Source organism: Nothobranchius furzeri, chromosome 2 (assembly GCF_043380555.1).
Source record: "Nothobranchius furzeri strain GRZ-AD chromosome 2, NfurGRZ-RIMD1, whole genome shotgun sequence".
In the NCBI taxonomy this organism is placed as follows: domain Eukaryota; kingdom Metazoa; phylum Chordata; class Actinopteri; order Cyprinodontiformes; family Nothobranchiidae; genus Nothobranchius; species Nothobranchius furzeri.
This window is the reverse complement of record NC_091742.1, coordinates 22,089,601-22,105,221: the sequence shown is the minus strand read 5'-3', so window position 1 is coordinate 22,105,221 and position 15,621 is coordinate 22,089,601. Positions and strand designations below refer to the sequence as shown.

Genomic DNA, 15,621 nt, shown 5'->3' with positions numbered 1-15,621 from the left:
AACCACCAAATGGTTCCCGAGCGCAGCTGTGTCTGCAGCTCACCACTCCCCCAGGGGATGGATTAAATGCGGAGGACAAATGTCACACACACTGATGCGTGTGTGACAACTAGTGGGACTTAAACTTTAGAGACAACTGCAGATGGATTGAAAACTAGTGAAGTTAGTCTTTGAATTACTTCTGATCCAACCAACACATTCTCACACCCGAAGCGTTGAAAACTGATGCACTGGGAGTCCCAACGCGTCGGGAGCGGACGCGCTGTACCAGAGTGTTGGTTTTGGATGCCCTCGGTAAAAAGCACATTTCACTGACATTTAACCTCCAACATCCTGCTATGTAACCTTCCCCTTTGGACTCCCAATGCAATGGAAGCAAATGCTTGGTCACCCAGCATCAGTTTTCGACTCTTCGGGTGTGAGAATGTGTTGTCTGATCAGTGTTGAAGACAAGAAAACTTCATGATCATGCCTTTGTAGCTTTGACACTTTTTTAATTTTTAGCAGTTCCTGCTGACAGATGCATCTTTAAATTTTCTTATAATAAGATGATAATTAGGAGCATTTAGATATCAAATAGTGTATATTTGATGCTATTAGCTTAAATCAATCAGTGAATTTTCGCTATGTTAGCTAGCAACAGGATTATCATGGCAACTTCAATTTTTTTGTTAAGGGAAAAAAAATTTTTTTCAGATTTTCAACTTTTTAGGAAAAAGTCACTCAAGAAGGTTTTATAGTGTTAATATTTGACAAATTCTTAAAAATCAAATAAAAGATAAGTTAAGGGGACTGTTGATTATGAGGGAGTGTGGTTTATCTAGGGATGGGTACCTTTGACTTTTGAATCGATTCGGTACTAATTCATGTTCTTCTAGTCAGAAAATCGGAGTTCCGAGGAGAAAACGAACGCACCATTAGCGGAACTGAAGCTAACATATCAATCTAACGTTATCTTAAACATTTTATTTACCTACCGGAGCAGATTAAGATGAGGATGCGTCACTTAGATCGTTGTCGCTGGTTTCATCATCACCCAGTTACCCATCACATTTAGTGAAGTGGACCCAAGCTTTAGCGTTCTTTCTACCATGCTGCTCTGTTTACAACTGGCTCACAGCAACCGACGACATAACGCTCTTGCGCATGCGCAGCTGTCTAGGCAAGTTCTCGTTATGAAGGACGGGTACCGAAACGAGGCACCGTTTCAAGTGACGTGAATCGGTGCTCAGTCGGTACTATGGAATTCGGTCTGTACCTTAAAAAGTACCGAATTCGATACCCATCGCTAGGTTTATCCTGATTGAAACACGGAAAACAGTGGATATTTCTTAGTAAAACACAAATGTATTTATTATAAAAGATAACCAACCTTGAGCATAAAGAATGTGCAATAAATTCAGCTTGAGGAGTTCAACGGCTGACATGAAGCAGGACTTCAGCGTTTTTTTCCTGCTTTTGACAGATTGTATTTGAATATTAACATGACTGGTGCAACTCGTTCCTATTTCCATGCCAATCTATGCGTGTGTGGGAGGAAGACCAAGGAGCAGGAATAGAGGTGGAGACAGAAGCATAAAGTGAAGAATCGGGAGATACAAAGAGTTACTTAGAATTAGAGATGAAGAAGGGTCTTTATTTTTTTATGTTGTGCTTTTAAGGAGGAGGGTAAAGGCGGCGAGTTGGAGGAAGGAGTTTATTTTATGTGGAGAAAAGCACACACACACACACCTAAATACCATCATGGTACAAGTCCTTAAACGTTGATGCATTTATTAATCAGCCTCAGAGTTTATAAGTTGCTAAAAAACGATTTACAGTCACTTCAGCTTTCAGACGGAGCTCGCAGCTGATCCAGCTTTACTCCAGAAGACGTAACAATGCCTGTTTACACACATTTATCTCCTTTTTATGCATGTGTGGGTGTGATGTTGGGTGGATGGTTTCCTGTGTGTGGCACCACTAAATGTCCCAACATTTTACATAGACCAGATGCTTTATGAGGCAGTTCCACTGTTGTTAAATGATATTTGGCAAGCGAAAAGAGGCCACGACAGATGTGGCGTTTGTGTGCAGATGGTTTACTGGGATGCTTTTTCTGCATGTTTTTCCCTGTTAAAAGAAAACAGAATAGTGTGTAACTAAGACCCGGGAGTGTGTGGTTTTTACATTTGACTCTCCTGTTTACAGATTTAAAGTGTAAAAAATAAAATCTCCAGCTTTAATCAGGTGAGAGAGGTCCAAATGATCTTATAACTATGTCACATGATTCTGGAGGAGTTTAAACAAACCGCTTTTTAAACCGCGCTTCTTTGGAGCTTTACGGTAGTTCGAGATGATTCTTAAGGTCACACAAAGCATTTAACCAGATTTGGACTTTGGCTGGCCCTTTGAACCTCAGCTCTGTTCTTTTTTAGCTTTTATGGGCTCGACTTGCTTGAATCGATGCTGCTGAGTGACCTGTCTTTGAGTCAACCTTTGGCTATCACACAGATAGCCAAACGTTTTACTCTGGAATACTTTGGTCTACAGAGGAGTTTGTCTTTGATTCAATAATAAGCTCAAATCATCATGCCTCCGCTGCCGTGCTTTACGTTTTCAATTTAGCCTCTCTTTCAGGAATGTTTTAAGTAAGTTCAAATGCACTTTTGTAAACTTGCATTCTTGCAAGGTTCTGTTAAAAATAGATGCCTATGTTCTGGCAGCTCTTTCAAAGCAGCCATACTTCTTCAGCCCATTTTTCTATTTCACTGGCACATTTGACACCCCAACTCAGACCAAGAGACAAAACTCTCTCTCCTTTTTATGTTTCTCTGAGCGTTCTGATGTCTGACCTTGAACAAACAATCTTCATGAATATTTTCTGCTTGTTCTCCTCTCTCTGTAGAATCATGGACTCTGTTTCTTAAGGATTCATCGTATCTCAGCGATCCAAACAGCAGATTAACAAAACTCCTGCTTTGGCAGACTTGGTCTTGCTAAACACCTCAGCTCCAGGGAATGTCCTGGTACTGGAACACCAATCCCAAAATGTAAAACAAGCACAGCATCGGAGATATTAAAACACTAAAAGTGAGATCTCTAGATTCACACAGTGGCACAAGTATTAAAGCACCACCTGGCTGAAACTGCCCCATATACGGCTTTAATTTTGCTCTCCGGGTCAGAATAGCCACCAGGAGACCTACTTTGTATCCGCAGCTGATGAGTGCACGCTCAGACAAACAAAATATATCTTATTAGTTCTCAGATTGTACCATTGTTTTTTAAGATGAAGAGCAGCTTGACGGTAAAAACTAGAGGTGCTGAAAAAAATCGATTCAAGTCTGAATCGGGATTCTTATTTATAAAGATTCAGAATCGATTCCAAGAACTGAAATATTTGGCATGTTACGGGTTTGAGATGAACTTTTTTGATCTTTGTTAGGAGAGTCAGTACTCCGTTTACTTTTGTGGTCCCATAAATTGAAATGATTTATGTTTGAATCTGCTGATAAGAGGACACTTAAATGTAATTTTTCCATACTCAGAAATTTGAGATATTCTCATATTTATTTTCTAAGTTGATAAATGAGTACTCAGGATTACTCATGTAACTTGTTTCTACACATACCGGTACTTGAAAAGTATTTGACCGTATTACTTTCAAAGCTACTGTTAGGTAACTACAGACTTGTTATATTTTACAAGGGAAGCAAAAATAAATGTTGCCTTTTGGTCAAAAGATTGCTTCTGTTTACAGTTTTAGAATCACTTTAGTTTACATTGTAAATTTGCATTTTTGGAGCATGACCAGTTTAAAGTCAAATAAAAATGTCCCATAGCTTTAACTAACTTGTACAACAAAGTAGTTCATCCTGGAGATGACACTCTTTGTTAATACTGATCGTGAATCGATTTAAATCGAGAATCGATTCTGAATCTAATCGGCACCCCAAGAATCGGAATCGAATCAAATCGTGAGTTGCTCTAAGATTCACATCCCTGGTAAAAACCTGTTCTCTTTAATTGTAAAGAGGTTTATCCTGCTGAGGTTTATCATATTCTACAGGGCTCGATTCAACATTATATCATTTGGCTTTTTCTATTCCACAATTTACTAAAGTGTACGTTTCTATTGAGTTGTTTGTTTGACACAACTAACTGAGAATCGGACAGTTTGCCTCTAAGCGTGCTAGTGGACTGGAAACATCACTGTTCTGACTCATAAAACCATCACTTCTTCTCTTTATGTTGTTTAAACATTTTTTTATCCTCAGTGATCTGATCTATTTTGTCCTGTCTGCCCTTGTTTTCTCATCTCCGCCCTTTGCATTTTTTTCTTCTCTTTTTTCGTCCTACGAGCCCAAAACAGAACACAGAGTAAAAAAATAAATCTCAGGTGGGAGAGAGAGCTGCCTAGGCACAGTGTCCGCTTATTACGTGTCCTCCTCTGATTGATGTTTCTCCGACTCTGTTGTTTTGTGTCTCGCCCCGCGCGGCTCGGTCACTTCGTCCTGAGACGAAGGGTCGCCGAGGTCAGTCCCCACCCAGCTCTCTGTCGCTTTGTCCGTGCTTGTTTACAGCTTTTACTGTCGACACGGATGAGACTCCTGTGGGGACACACATACACACACACACACACACACATGCACAAGCTGAGGAGTATCTCTGCTGCTGGAGCTATAAACAAGGTTGCCTTGGTAACGTGATATCCTGCTACTGAGTCCCAACGCCTTTATTTACATAAAAATATATGCACAGCTCAAAGAGGGCAAAAGTACATGAAAATGCAAATAAGACGTTTTATTTCTTCTTGCTTTTAAATATTTTGGTTCCAACTGTTATTTTTAAACGAATGTTTTCTGGTTTTCGTTTTTCTTACAAATTCCCCCCAAAAATCGTGCTGATGGCACTGCAGTGTTTTGGCTTGAATGAGTCATGATTAGTGGCAACAGGGTCTTGATTTAGCCACAGAAACGTTGTGACTGATGAAAGATTTCATTCAGAAGCAGGAGGGGTAAAAGCTCCGAAACAGGAAGTGGAAGTACGAAACCCCCCTGCTGCCACGTTACAGCTCGCGCTGCGAAACTAAGTCCATGTGAAAGTGAAACTGAGCACAGATCGAACTAAAAACGTCTCCAGATGTCACCATAGCTTCTCTTTAACAGCGTGAATCTCTTTTAGTGATGTTCGTCGAAGCAAACCTTTTTTTTTTGTGGTTGAATATGTATCTGATGGTAAATTGGGGGAAATGCATGCCTGAATTTCATTTCGTCTCTTTCCCATCCCTGTTTTGAACTGCTTGTCCTGCACAAGTGAGGAAATGCAAAAGTGAAACATGTTGGGTAATGAACTGGGGCTTTGAGGATCTGACACAGACTGTGACTAAAGTAATGGCCTTGCTGCTGCCAAGCTTCCCCACGCTAATAGACCAGAGTTTATTAAACATGATAGCGTCTGTTCCCATATTTTCTGGAATATTCTGAAAAATAAACATTTAAATAAAGCTGGTTCTGGTGATATTTCCTTTGATCAGCCGCCACAACGCTTCTCTCAAATCCGTTTGCTTCTCTTGTCCTCATTTCTTCAGAATTTGTCGGAGCTCTTAGCGGTGGTCCGTCTTCCCTTCATCCATCCGTCCTACCTGCTCAACGTGGTGGACAACGAGGAGCTGATCAAATCCTCGGAGGCGTGTCGCGATCTGGTCAACGAGGCCAAGCGGTACCACATGCTGCCTCATGCGCGGCAAGAGATGCAGACGCCCAGAACCCGGCCGCGGCTTTCTGCAGGTACGCAAGTAAAACAGCTTTAAGTGGTCTTTTGCCCCGGCCTTGTTGCAGGACACATGATGGGCCTCACATAAACCTGATTTATTAAATATTGTTGGCATCTCTGCTCCCACACACATCCAGTATTCATGTTTTACAGCATCAAGGTGGCAGAGAGGTCAGCGTCTCCACCAGGAGACTCAGGCTTGTCTGATTTGATTGATTTCAACTCACAACTGGAAAGAAACGATGTGGAACTCCATAAAGTTTTCCACACGGCAACATTTGTGGGACGTCTTTTACTTCCTGCAATCAAATGACTTTTACACCCAAAACTAACACTTAGGAGCCAATTATCCAAACAATTCAAAGGTTTTCCTAGATGCTTCACCCCGTCTTTCCCTTCCTCTTCTTTTTTTTTTTTTTTGCCTGACAACTCCATCACCCGCTCTTCGACCGCCAGCCATGTCCAAACCGTTTGAAGTCTGTTTGTTTACAACGTTAAAATCACAGAATAATGCATGAAATTTGAGCAGCAGCAGCAAATTGCTTTTGGCCTGTTAGATTATTTTTTTATATTATTTCCCCCCACAGGGTCGTGCAGGACCTCGTTCTCCTCCCTGTAAAGAGCTGCTAATTATAGTGTCTGCACGGTATTATGAGTTTTGCACGGGCACACCTCACCATTCAGCAAGAGGTATTTTCTGCTTGGCAGAACCGGGATAATTGCCTAACAAATGGCATTTTATGGAGAGGTTGGTCTACCAGCCCGTCCAGTTATTTACCAGTAAACAAACGGTTTTTCTTTTCCTTTAATTGCGTTTAACACAGTTGCACGTGGCGTGATAAAGCCCCTGGAGAGGAGAGGTCTGTGGACATCGCCATCATCGCGTTTCTCGCTCTCCATCCTGGAGTTTCCTCTCAGTGAAGCATTTCCTATAGGAACCTGTTTTATTGTGTTTTCTATGTGCATATCTTCCATGGTCTGCATCCTCATTATGCAGGCTGAAGTGTATGCTGATTCACAGCAGCTGTACTACAGAAATGTATAAATGCATAAATGCTGCAGGGATGAATAGATTCATGATTTTTTTTTTTTTTTACTCCAGAGGCTTATTGAATAAGATGCTGTATATACTTATGTTGTTCCTGATTAGTGTTCAAACTTATCTGGAGCCAGCGCCTTTATCACCATGGACTCGTTTAGCTTCATTTGATGTTGGTTTTTCTAAAGTTAAATGTGCCCTGATGTAAATTCCACATGCGCCGAGTGTTCATTTTTGTTGAGCATGTATACGCTGGCTGTTGCGTCTGCGTGCATGAGCTGCTCAACCATCTGCTGCTCAGGATGGAGTGGGCACTAACCTGCAGGGAGCCTCGTCTTTGGGATCGGTAGGTGTGGTGGGGGAAAAGAAAAAAGACAAAATCACGACTGGAAGGAGAGTTTGAGGTTATTGGGTAGCGTCGCTGGCCGGCTGAGGATATGAAAGAGAAAGGACATGGGCGAACAGGAGGAGAGGTCACAGTGTGATCAGCAAGGAGGATGTGGGGGGGGGGCAAGGAGCTCGGGACATCAGAAATGGAATTTGAAGGGCAGACGTTTGATTGAGTTTATTCCTTGAGCATGTGTCTTCTTGTGTAAGCAGTAAGCAGTTGTGTGTGGATTTTAAATGTGCGCAAGCAGATGGGGCGCCACCTGAGCTCGGTTGATAAGTCTGTCAGTCGGAAAAAGAAAGGAAAACTGTCATCCGTGAAGCACTTCTTGCTGAGCGCAGTCAATCTGTGAACTTGAGTTTTTGTGTGAATGCGGGTGTTGTATTGCGTGCGTGCGTGTGTGTGTGTTTGTGTGCGTGTGTGTGTGTGTGTGTGTGTGTGGGCTAGTGCATCGGCACGTGTCTGAGGACTTCCCACAGAAATTCTTTTTAACTTGTGATGACTTTGATTTGATTTGAAGCCTTCTTCCACCCGGAAATTTGAGTTACTCTTGTGAGACAGAATTTTAATTAACAGCCTCTCACGTTCTGACTTAAATAGTTTGGGTGTTGCGGTCACAGTTCAGGTGTTTTGCCGTTTGTTTGTAGAGCGAGGTTAATAGAGGAGTACTTCTTAGAATAAGTGTGTTTAATATTTGAGAATAAACAAACAGGAATCAGTAATAATATATTGATAATTCTCGTCAGATTTAGGGACGTAAAAAGGTTCAGTGTTGTACTTCTCTTAAAATGACAATGTGTAGTTTTTACCATTAATCTCTGGAAATATCCATTGAAATGTTGTAAAAGAATTAAAAGATTCCCTGTTTTTGAAAAATATTGGCAGTTTCATAACATATAACCATAAAAATCTGTTCTAAAATACACAGGAGCTGGTCTAAGTCTCTGGGTGACGCCATATTGGATGCCATGTTTCCTTCTATGGAAGCCTGTGAGGACAGAATGCATTTGCTGATTTGTAACAAGCGATTACAAAACTTTCAGCATTAATAAACATTGTTCTTTTACACATTTACCTCTTCACTCATTGCAAGTGATGGAAGGGAATCTGATGTTCTTGTTGTTATGCTGGAGGTTGCACTCCCAAGGATTTTGACCCTAATGGTCATCCGTTGGTAATGTCTTACTTGAACACAAAAATAATGCTTGCTTGCGGTGATTTAGGTATCTACTGCCCCCTATCACCAGAGAAACTACACACTGGCCCTTTAAAACCTTGGTTTTGCTCCTTAGCGGACCTCGGTAGGAACCAGTGGTTATTGGAGCCACTGTTGTATTCTCTGTGAAATCTAGAGATGGTTGTCTGTTGAAATTCCAGTAGGTACTGAGACACTGTTGTATGGAGTATAATCAGACTTGTTAATGCATGGAATTAAGTCTGGATTATGTCTCTCATTATGTGAAATCAATTCTAGGCTTCCCAAGGTGTATCCGTGTGTGTGTGTGTCCCTACAGCCTTGTCTCTTATCACCCCTGAAGTCGTAAATTGCTAGTTGCCTTCACCGAGCTGTTTCGGTCTCACGGTTCTGTGGTAACCTTTTTGACCTCCAGAGAAGTGGAGGAGGCAAGGATTGTGTCTTATTAGTCCAGGTGCATGAGCTAATAAACAGACCATGTACTTGTAAAATCGATAAGATGGCTAAAACGAGCAGTAGAAATTAGAGTTACTGATTCCTCCCCGAGGCCAGGATGGAACGAAGGAGGGGCAACGTTGGGCTAATGACACCAGCATGCAGAGAAGAAGGAACAAGTGAACGGATGAAGACTGGGAGAAGAAAAGGTGAAATCATGACATCCAAGATTTATGGTCTCTTCGGGGCCGTTGGAGAAGTAACAAGAAGAAGAGGAACACGTGACCAGGAAGTCTGAAGTCTGAAGCAGCAAACAAAGAAATAACTGTGAGGGAGGGGGGACGGAGTAAATAAAAAGGAGCTACTGGGTCTGAAGAATTGGCCTTTGATGGGAAGAGTGTGTGAGGTAGAGAGATGGAAAGAAGGAAGCTTTTGCTTTGAGCTTTTTGTCTGTGATAATCTGACCTAGTGTCATTTTTGGAGAGCTTATTCAGCTCAACTTTGCCATAACTCAGTTTATTGGCAAAGAGTTGTTTCACTTTTTAACCCGCTTTGTTGGGGTTTTGTTTGGATTATTATTCTTTTTTTATCTGTGTGGATTAAAACCTAGTTCCTCGGATTCGTGGAACAAAAAAAGGATTTACGAGTGGGGTCTCCTCCTGTCGGTAAACGAGCAAAGGTGAGATGCTGGTTTTAAATGCCATCCCAAGGTATTGATATAATTTGTTTCCTCCATCCTAGGCTACAGGTGAAGTCAGTTGTCTCCTCAGCGTAAAAGGAACAGCTGGCAAGGGTCTTAACCTGAAGTGTACATAAGCTTCATGGACTGGACGTGTGTGTGGGTGTGTTTGCGCCTCCTTTGTGTCTGCTTGAACTAATTTTGGTCAGAATCAGAAGCCCTGGGTAATGTGGTGATTGCTAATCAACTCTCTACAAAGTAAGGGTGTTTGTTGGTAACTAGATGCCACGCTCACTACACCGACTACAAGCCAAACCCTGAGAAATTAATAACATCTAGAAGAGTGGAGCTAGCCCGGTAAATTGGCTTGTAACAGACACTCTCTGTTCATTCAAAGCTACATAAATCTCCTTTCTGATGCTCAGTGGCTGCCTAAATGTTGCTGCATTCTGATTGGCTGATAGGACTTGAACATTATTTCATTTGAATCAGTGTGAGCTAAACAGACCGGTCATGTTGGAATAAAGTAGACAACACAACTTGAGCCTATCGGTTGTAATGCAAAGTTAAGAGAATGGAAAAGGGAGCAGGTGGCTCCTCGTGGCGTTACTATCAGCTGAGTGATGGCGTAAAGGAGGAGAGTCAGCAAAAAGAGTCAATCTGTCTGCAGAGTCAGGGTGACTTCCTCTCTTTCAGATGTTAAATTTCATGTTGGATATTCTCGTCCTCACGCTCATGCTATTTTCTGTTTACATAAATTAGCCGCATTTCAATAAATGAGACATCAGTGGACGCAAACATTTGGTGAAATAAAGGGAATAATACATCTGTGGCAAAACTCTGATGAGTCACAGCGTCGCGTTCTGGTCCCAGATGAAGATAGGAAATCAAATCAGACCTGCCAGGGTTTAGATGATTGTGTTGGCAGCAGAGTTGGATAGTGGCGTTGATGGTTGGAGAGCACGAGGAGGAAATGGAAAGGATAGGCCAGTTGAAAGCACAATATGCATGATTCATGATTTACAGTATTTAAAGCATGTGGGCCCGAATTCAGAGAACAAAGCAGTGATGCGGAAATGTGAGAAAATTATGTTTTGACAGGAAATGACAAAGAAACGAGCGGCCATTTGTACAAATATCCTCTATGATCCATGTCAGAGGAAGGCTGGCTTTCATTCCAGCAAGGACATAAAACCTTAATATATTCATAGTTTATTCACAAGACGTGAAAAACATGTAGATTATTTAATGTGGAAAAAAATAAACAACTATTATTCCCATCATGGAGGTCTGTGTTCATTTGTTGCTCACAGTGGGAAACCTCTAATCCCCCTCCCAACAGAGACACAAACCCAGATTATTTCCTCTGGTCTTCATTTAAATCTTTAAACATTTTTCTCTGTTCTTGCAGTGATTTAATATTTTCATATCAATACTCAGCTAATTAAACAGAAAACAAATTGCAGTTGGAGAAACTGACTCCCTTAGTACAAAATAACCTGAAAATGTTGTTGCTGACACTGATAGACTCTTGCTCGTTGGCACAAACAGTGTAGCAACATTCATTTCATTTCTTTAAGACTATTTTTTCTGTCCAACTAGTTAGCATTTCTTAAGTATTAACACATATTCAATTAGCTTTGGCAAATTAGCCTGTTGCTACGTTTCTCTGAAGGTGTTGATGGTTGACACCCATCCGCAAAACCACTGGCCAGAGGTATACTTCCTGTGGATGACTTGTGAAAATTAGTCAAAGCACAGTTAAAGAAATATAGTAGAATTTCCACACATGGTTTTAAGATTTTAGGGCGGCACAGTGGTGCAGCGGTTCACTCTGTGGCCTTGTAGCTAGAAGGTCCTGGGTTCGCTTCCCGGCCTGGGATCTTTCTGCATGGAGTTTGCATGTTCTCCCTGTGCATGCATGGGTTCTCTCCGGGTACTCCGGCTTCCTCCTACAGTCCAAAAACATGACTGTCAGGTTTATTGGTCTGTCTAAATTATCCTTAGGTGTGTGTGTGTGTAGTTGTTTGTCCTGTGTGTCTCTGTGTTGCCCTGCAATGGACTGGCAACTTGTCCAGGGTGTACCCCGCCTGATTGCCCGTCGGCTGCTGGAGATAGACACCAGTGCCACCCCACCCCCCACGACCACGTGTGGACAAGGGTTCAGAAAATGGATGGACTTTAAGAGTTTTAAAATTTGCGTGGCAACAAATAAAATACTAACGCTCACCATACCATAGTTGCGAATGTTGAACGTCTTTGTAACATACATTTTATAATCTGTTGATTTGATTTCTCCCAGCTACATTCAGGCTGTCAATCAGCTGCCAATTTTATCACTGCTTGTACATATTGGTGTGAGCAGCTGTCACTGACTGAGCACAAAGTCACACGAGTGACTTCGTCAGTAAACACAACAACAAGCAGGAGAAAACTACAACATGGCTCCCAAAGGTTTGTGTTTTATGTTCTGTCCGTTTTATAATCGCCAATACGGACCTGAAAAACAAAGGAGACCGCTAGCTAGGTGATAACTTCTCACGGGGCCGCAGTTAGTAACTTTTTTTAAAAGTAAAGCAACCGGAAGGCAGTTCGTTTCTTTATTCTGAAAATCTTGGGAGCTTCACTCCGTTTCCGCGTCCGATTTCCTGTCTTTCCTTCCCCAAAAATGTTGAACTTGACCCGTTTCAGAGGCGTCGCACGCAGTAATGTGCTGCTGACGGCTCCGGTGGAAAAAGGGGTAAGCGTGTGAGATTGACCCAATCCTTTGGTCTGTGTAGAAACTTTGCTCAACTGCAGACCTGCAGTGATAAAGTGTTATCCTTCCAGTTTGCCATTGTGCTCTTCAAAAACCAGTTCCTAGCCTCTAATGTTGCCAAGTCAGATTTAAAAACGTGTGCTGCTCTGAATTGTTGCTGTAGAATGCAACTACGCACCAACTGGACCAGGTGAACAAAATGTAGCTAATCACTGACTAGCGCCTGTGTCATCAGGTGACATACGCAGCACCACCTTTATTTTGCTCATAATGATTTATGACTAAATTATTCGGGGAAAAGAAAAACTGAAATGATTAATTTTTATTTAGATGGAACAGTGTAGCTACATTGAATTTCAGTTGTTTTGAAACAATGTCGACCAAATACCTTCAAATCTCCCCATATGCATTTATTAAATTGTTTCCTATTTTGAATCAATCCCGGAACGTACGTATCTTATTTTTTTAAGATTTTAGCTTTCTTGAACACATGTCTATGTTTTGAATCGAACACAGATGGTTGGACAGATTAATTTGGTTTAATGGGTAATTGAAGTGACTGAGCCCGTCTGTCAGTTATTTTATTTTAATTTATCATTTTACTATCTAATAGTAAAAAAGTACATCAGATATTAGGTACTGTATACTTCCTCAGACGCTTGTCTTTTAGCATCCACTCGAAGATATTTTTGATTAATTTTGATCACTTCATCAAATCTATTAATTAGGGCAGCTTTTAGTTTTACAAAGCAACAATAAAATCAGCCTCACTGTAAACTAGTTGTCTAAATTACTTATTTATTCATGGTTCTTAGTTTTAATAAAGCTAATTAACCGTTTTAATAGCTTTTAAAGGAATGCCGTGTGCCACACAGTAGAGTTGCGTCAAACTTTTTCTTTCTATTTATAAAGGAGCACCTTTTAATGAGAAGGCTTCATGCTCCATTAGCTTAGCTAAAAAAGATTTTTACTTTAACCAAACAGAAGCAACCAGATGGTTTTCACACACTCCCTAATTGTCTCAAGTCTGTATGCTTTATGTCTGTATTGTTTCATTATTTTGTTTTTATTATCATGTGGACTTTACATTACCCATTTTTACAGGTGGTCTGTCTGCTTCTGTACTAAATTTAAGGAAATTGCTTGAAAGAGAGAAAGATATCTGGAACATGGTTCCTTTTGTCTGATGTGCATTCAGTTTTTATTTATTTTTATAAAAGGCTCGATAAAAACCATGACAGATAGATAGATATTCACATAGATAGATAGACAGACAGACAGACAGACAATTTAATCATTCATCCATTTTCTTCTGCTTATCGGAGGTGGTTCACGGGGCAACAGGCTTCCCTCTCCTCAGCCACTTGGGCCAGCACTTCTGGGGGAATGCCAAGGCGTTCCCTGGCCAGGTGAGAGACATAGTCCCTCCAGAGTGCCCTTTGGTCTTACTTTAGGTCTCCTCCCGGTTGGACGTGCCCAGAAAACCTCACCAGGGAGGTGTCCAGGAGGCATCCTAACCAGATGCCCGAGCCATCTCAACCGGCTCCTCTCGGTGGAGCAGCGGGTCTACTTCGAGCCCCTCCCCGATGAACGAGCTTCTCACCCTGTCTTTTAGGGAGGGTCCAGCCACCCCGCAGAGAAAACTCGTTTCGGATGCTTGTATCCGCAATCTCATTCTTTCAGTTCAATTCAAGTTTATTTATATAGCGCCAAATCACGACAAGAGTCGTCTCAAGGCACTTCACACAGTAAACATTCCAATCCAGGTCAGTTCATTAAGCCAATCAGTAAAAAGTTTCCTATATAAGGAACCCAGCAAATTGCATCATGTCACTGACTAGTATCAAAGTCTTTACAACAATCCTCATACTAAGCAAGCATTTAGTGACGGTGGAGAGGAAAACTCCCTTTTAACAGGAAGAAACCTCCAGAGGATCCTGGCTCAGTATAAGCAGCCATCCACCACGACTCACTGGGGATCGAGAAGACAGAGCAGACACACACACACACACACACACACACACACACACGCACGCACGCACACACGCAACATGTATGCCAAGCAGTTTCTATGGTTACATTGTGATTTCTTAGTAAAAATTCTATTGTATTTATCCTAGTGAATCTATAATTAAACGGGTAAACTAGTAGTAGCACATTCAGTGTCAATGAGAATAAAGTGTTATTATCAGAAGAGGGAGAATGTTTAAGTGGTTAGCAGCAGTGTTCAAGCAGATCGGTAAATACCCAAAGTTTGTGACCATAGGTGGGGGTAGGAACGATCGACTGTTGAGAAATTCGCCTTCTGGCTCAGCTCGGTACGACAGATCGGTACAACACCTGCATCACTGCAGACCAGTGCGGGTGTTTTATTGCACCAATCCGCCTATCGATCTCACACTCCATTTTTCCCGACCTTGTCCCCGACCTGGAGAAGGCGGTCTACCCTTTACCGACTCAAGTTAATCATGATCAATCATAATCTTTTTTGACTTTGAGACTCATGTTTGGTTTTAATATTAAGTTTACTTCACCTTTTTCCTTTTCCAATAGAAATGTATCTGGGGGGGGGTTCGCTGATGACCTGTGTCAACAGCCTGCTGTCGTCCTAATTTGTCCAGAAAAGTGTCTGGGGTAAAGTGAAAACTACGAGTGTCTCCTAATGAATCCATGGCATTTTGCATGGTGTTTGTGTATCCATTAGATGCTAATTGGTTAATTAGACTGTGGATGTGCGTCTGATTAGCTGCCATTAGACTTTCCAGGGGATCGGAAGGATTAAACAGCCGCTGGTGATGTGAGTTTAATCACAAATCTTTTTGTGTCTGAAGTCATGATCTGCACTTTATGTGTGTTTGTGGTCTATTAAGAAGAAAAAATCACAACGAAATCCTCCCTGGTGTTTATGTTGTGTACACGCACGCCCTCCCCCACAAAGTCATACATTATGCTCCCATTTTCTCCTCTCCACGTGTGTCGCTGTGCTCGACTCAGAGGAGGGTGGAGAGCGCCAGGACAAACTGTTAACTCAGCCCAGCCAAGTGGAATAGCACTCAGACAAATGAGCCGTAATGACTAGGAGACGCGGGGGTCCAGCTCGGCTCACACTGCTCCTCTGTCTCGCTCGCACGCTCACGCTGGTGCAGCGGCGGCTCCGCTCTCCTCCAGCTCGTTTTTCACCCTGTCCACTTCATCGTTCGTAATGAAAGCGGTTTTGTGAGTAAAGGCAGAAGAAAAAGTTTAACTACTGTCGCGGGAAGCAGAAACGAAGCTTAGAAAATCTTTGTTCTCATTATGCTGCAAGTTTACTCACAGCGGTGTTCGTTCCTCGTGAGCCATTCGAGATGACCACAAACTAAGTAACTTTCTA

General features: G+C 41.9%; 1 protein-coding gene across 7 annotated transcripts in view; it reads left to right on the top strand.

Annotated features, from left to right (window-relative positions):
* The window catches only part of LOC107378123 (kelch-like protein 29), a 404,331-nt gene that overhangs the window by 303,961 nt on the left and 84,749 nt on the right, over positions 1-15,621 (top strand). For all 7 annotated transcript variants that reach the window (XM_070545020.1, XM_070545028.1, XM_070545022.1 and 4 more), the window contains one exon: positions 5,573-5,771. In XM_070545020.1, coding sequence (XP_070401121.1) covers positions 5,573-5,771 — 199 coding nt within the window. The remainder of the gene's footprint in view (positions 1-5,572; positions 5,772-15,621) is intronic.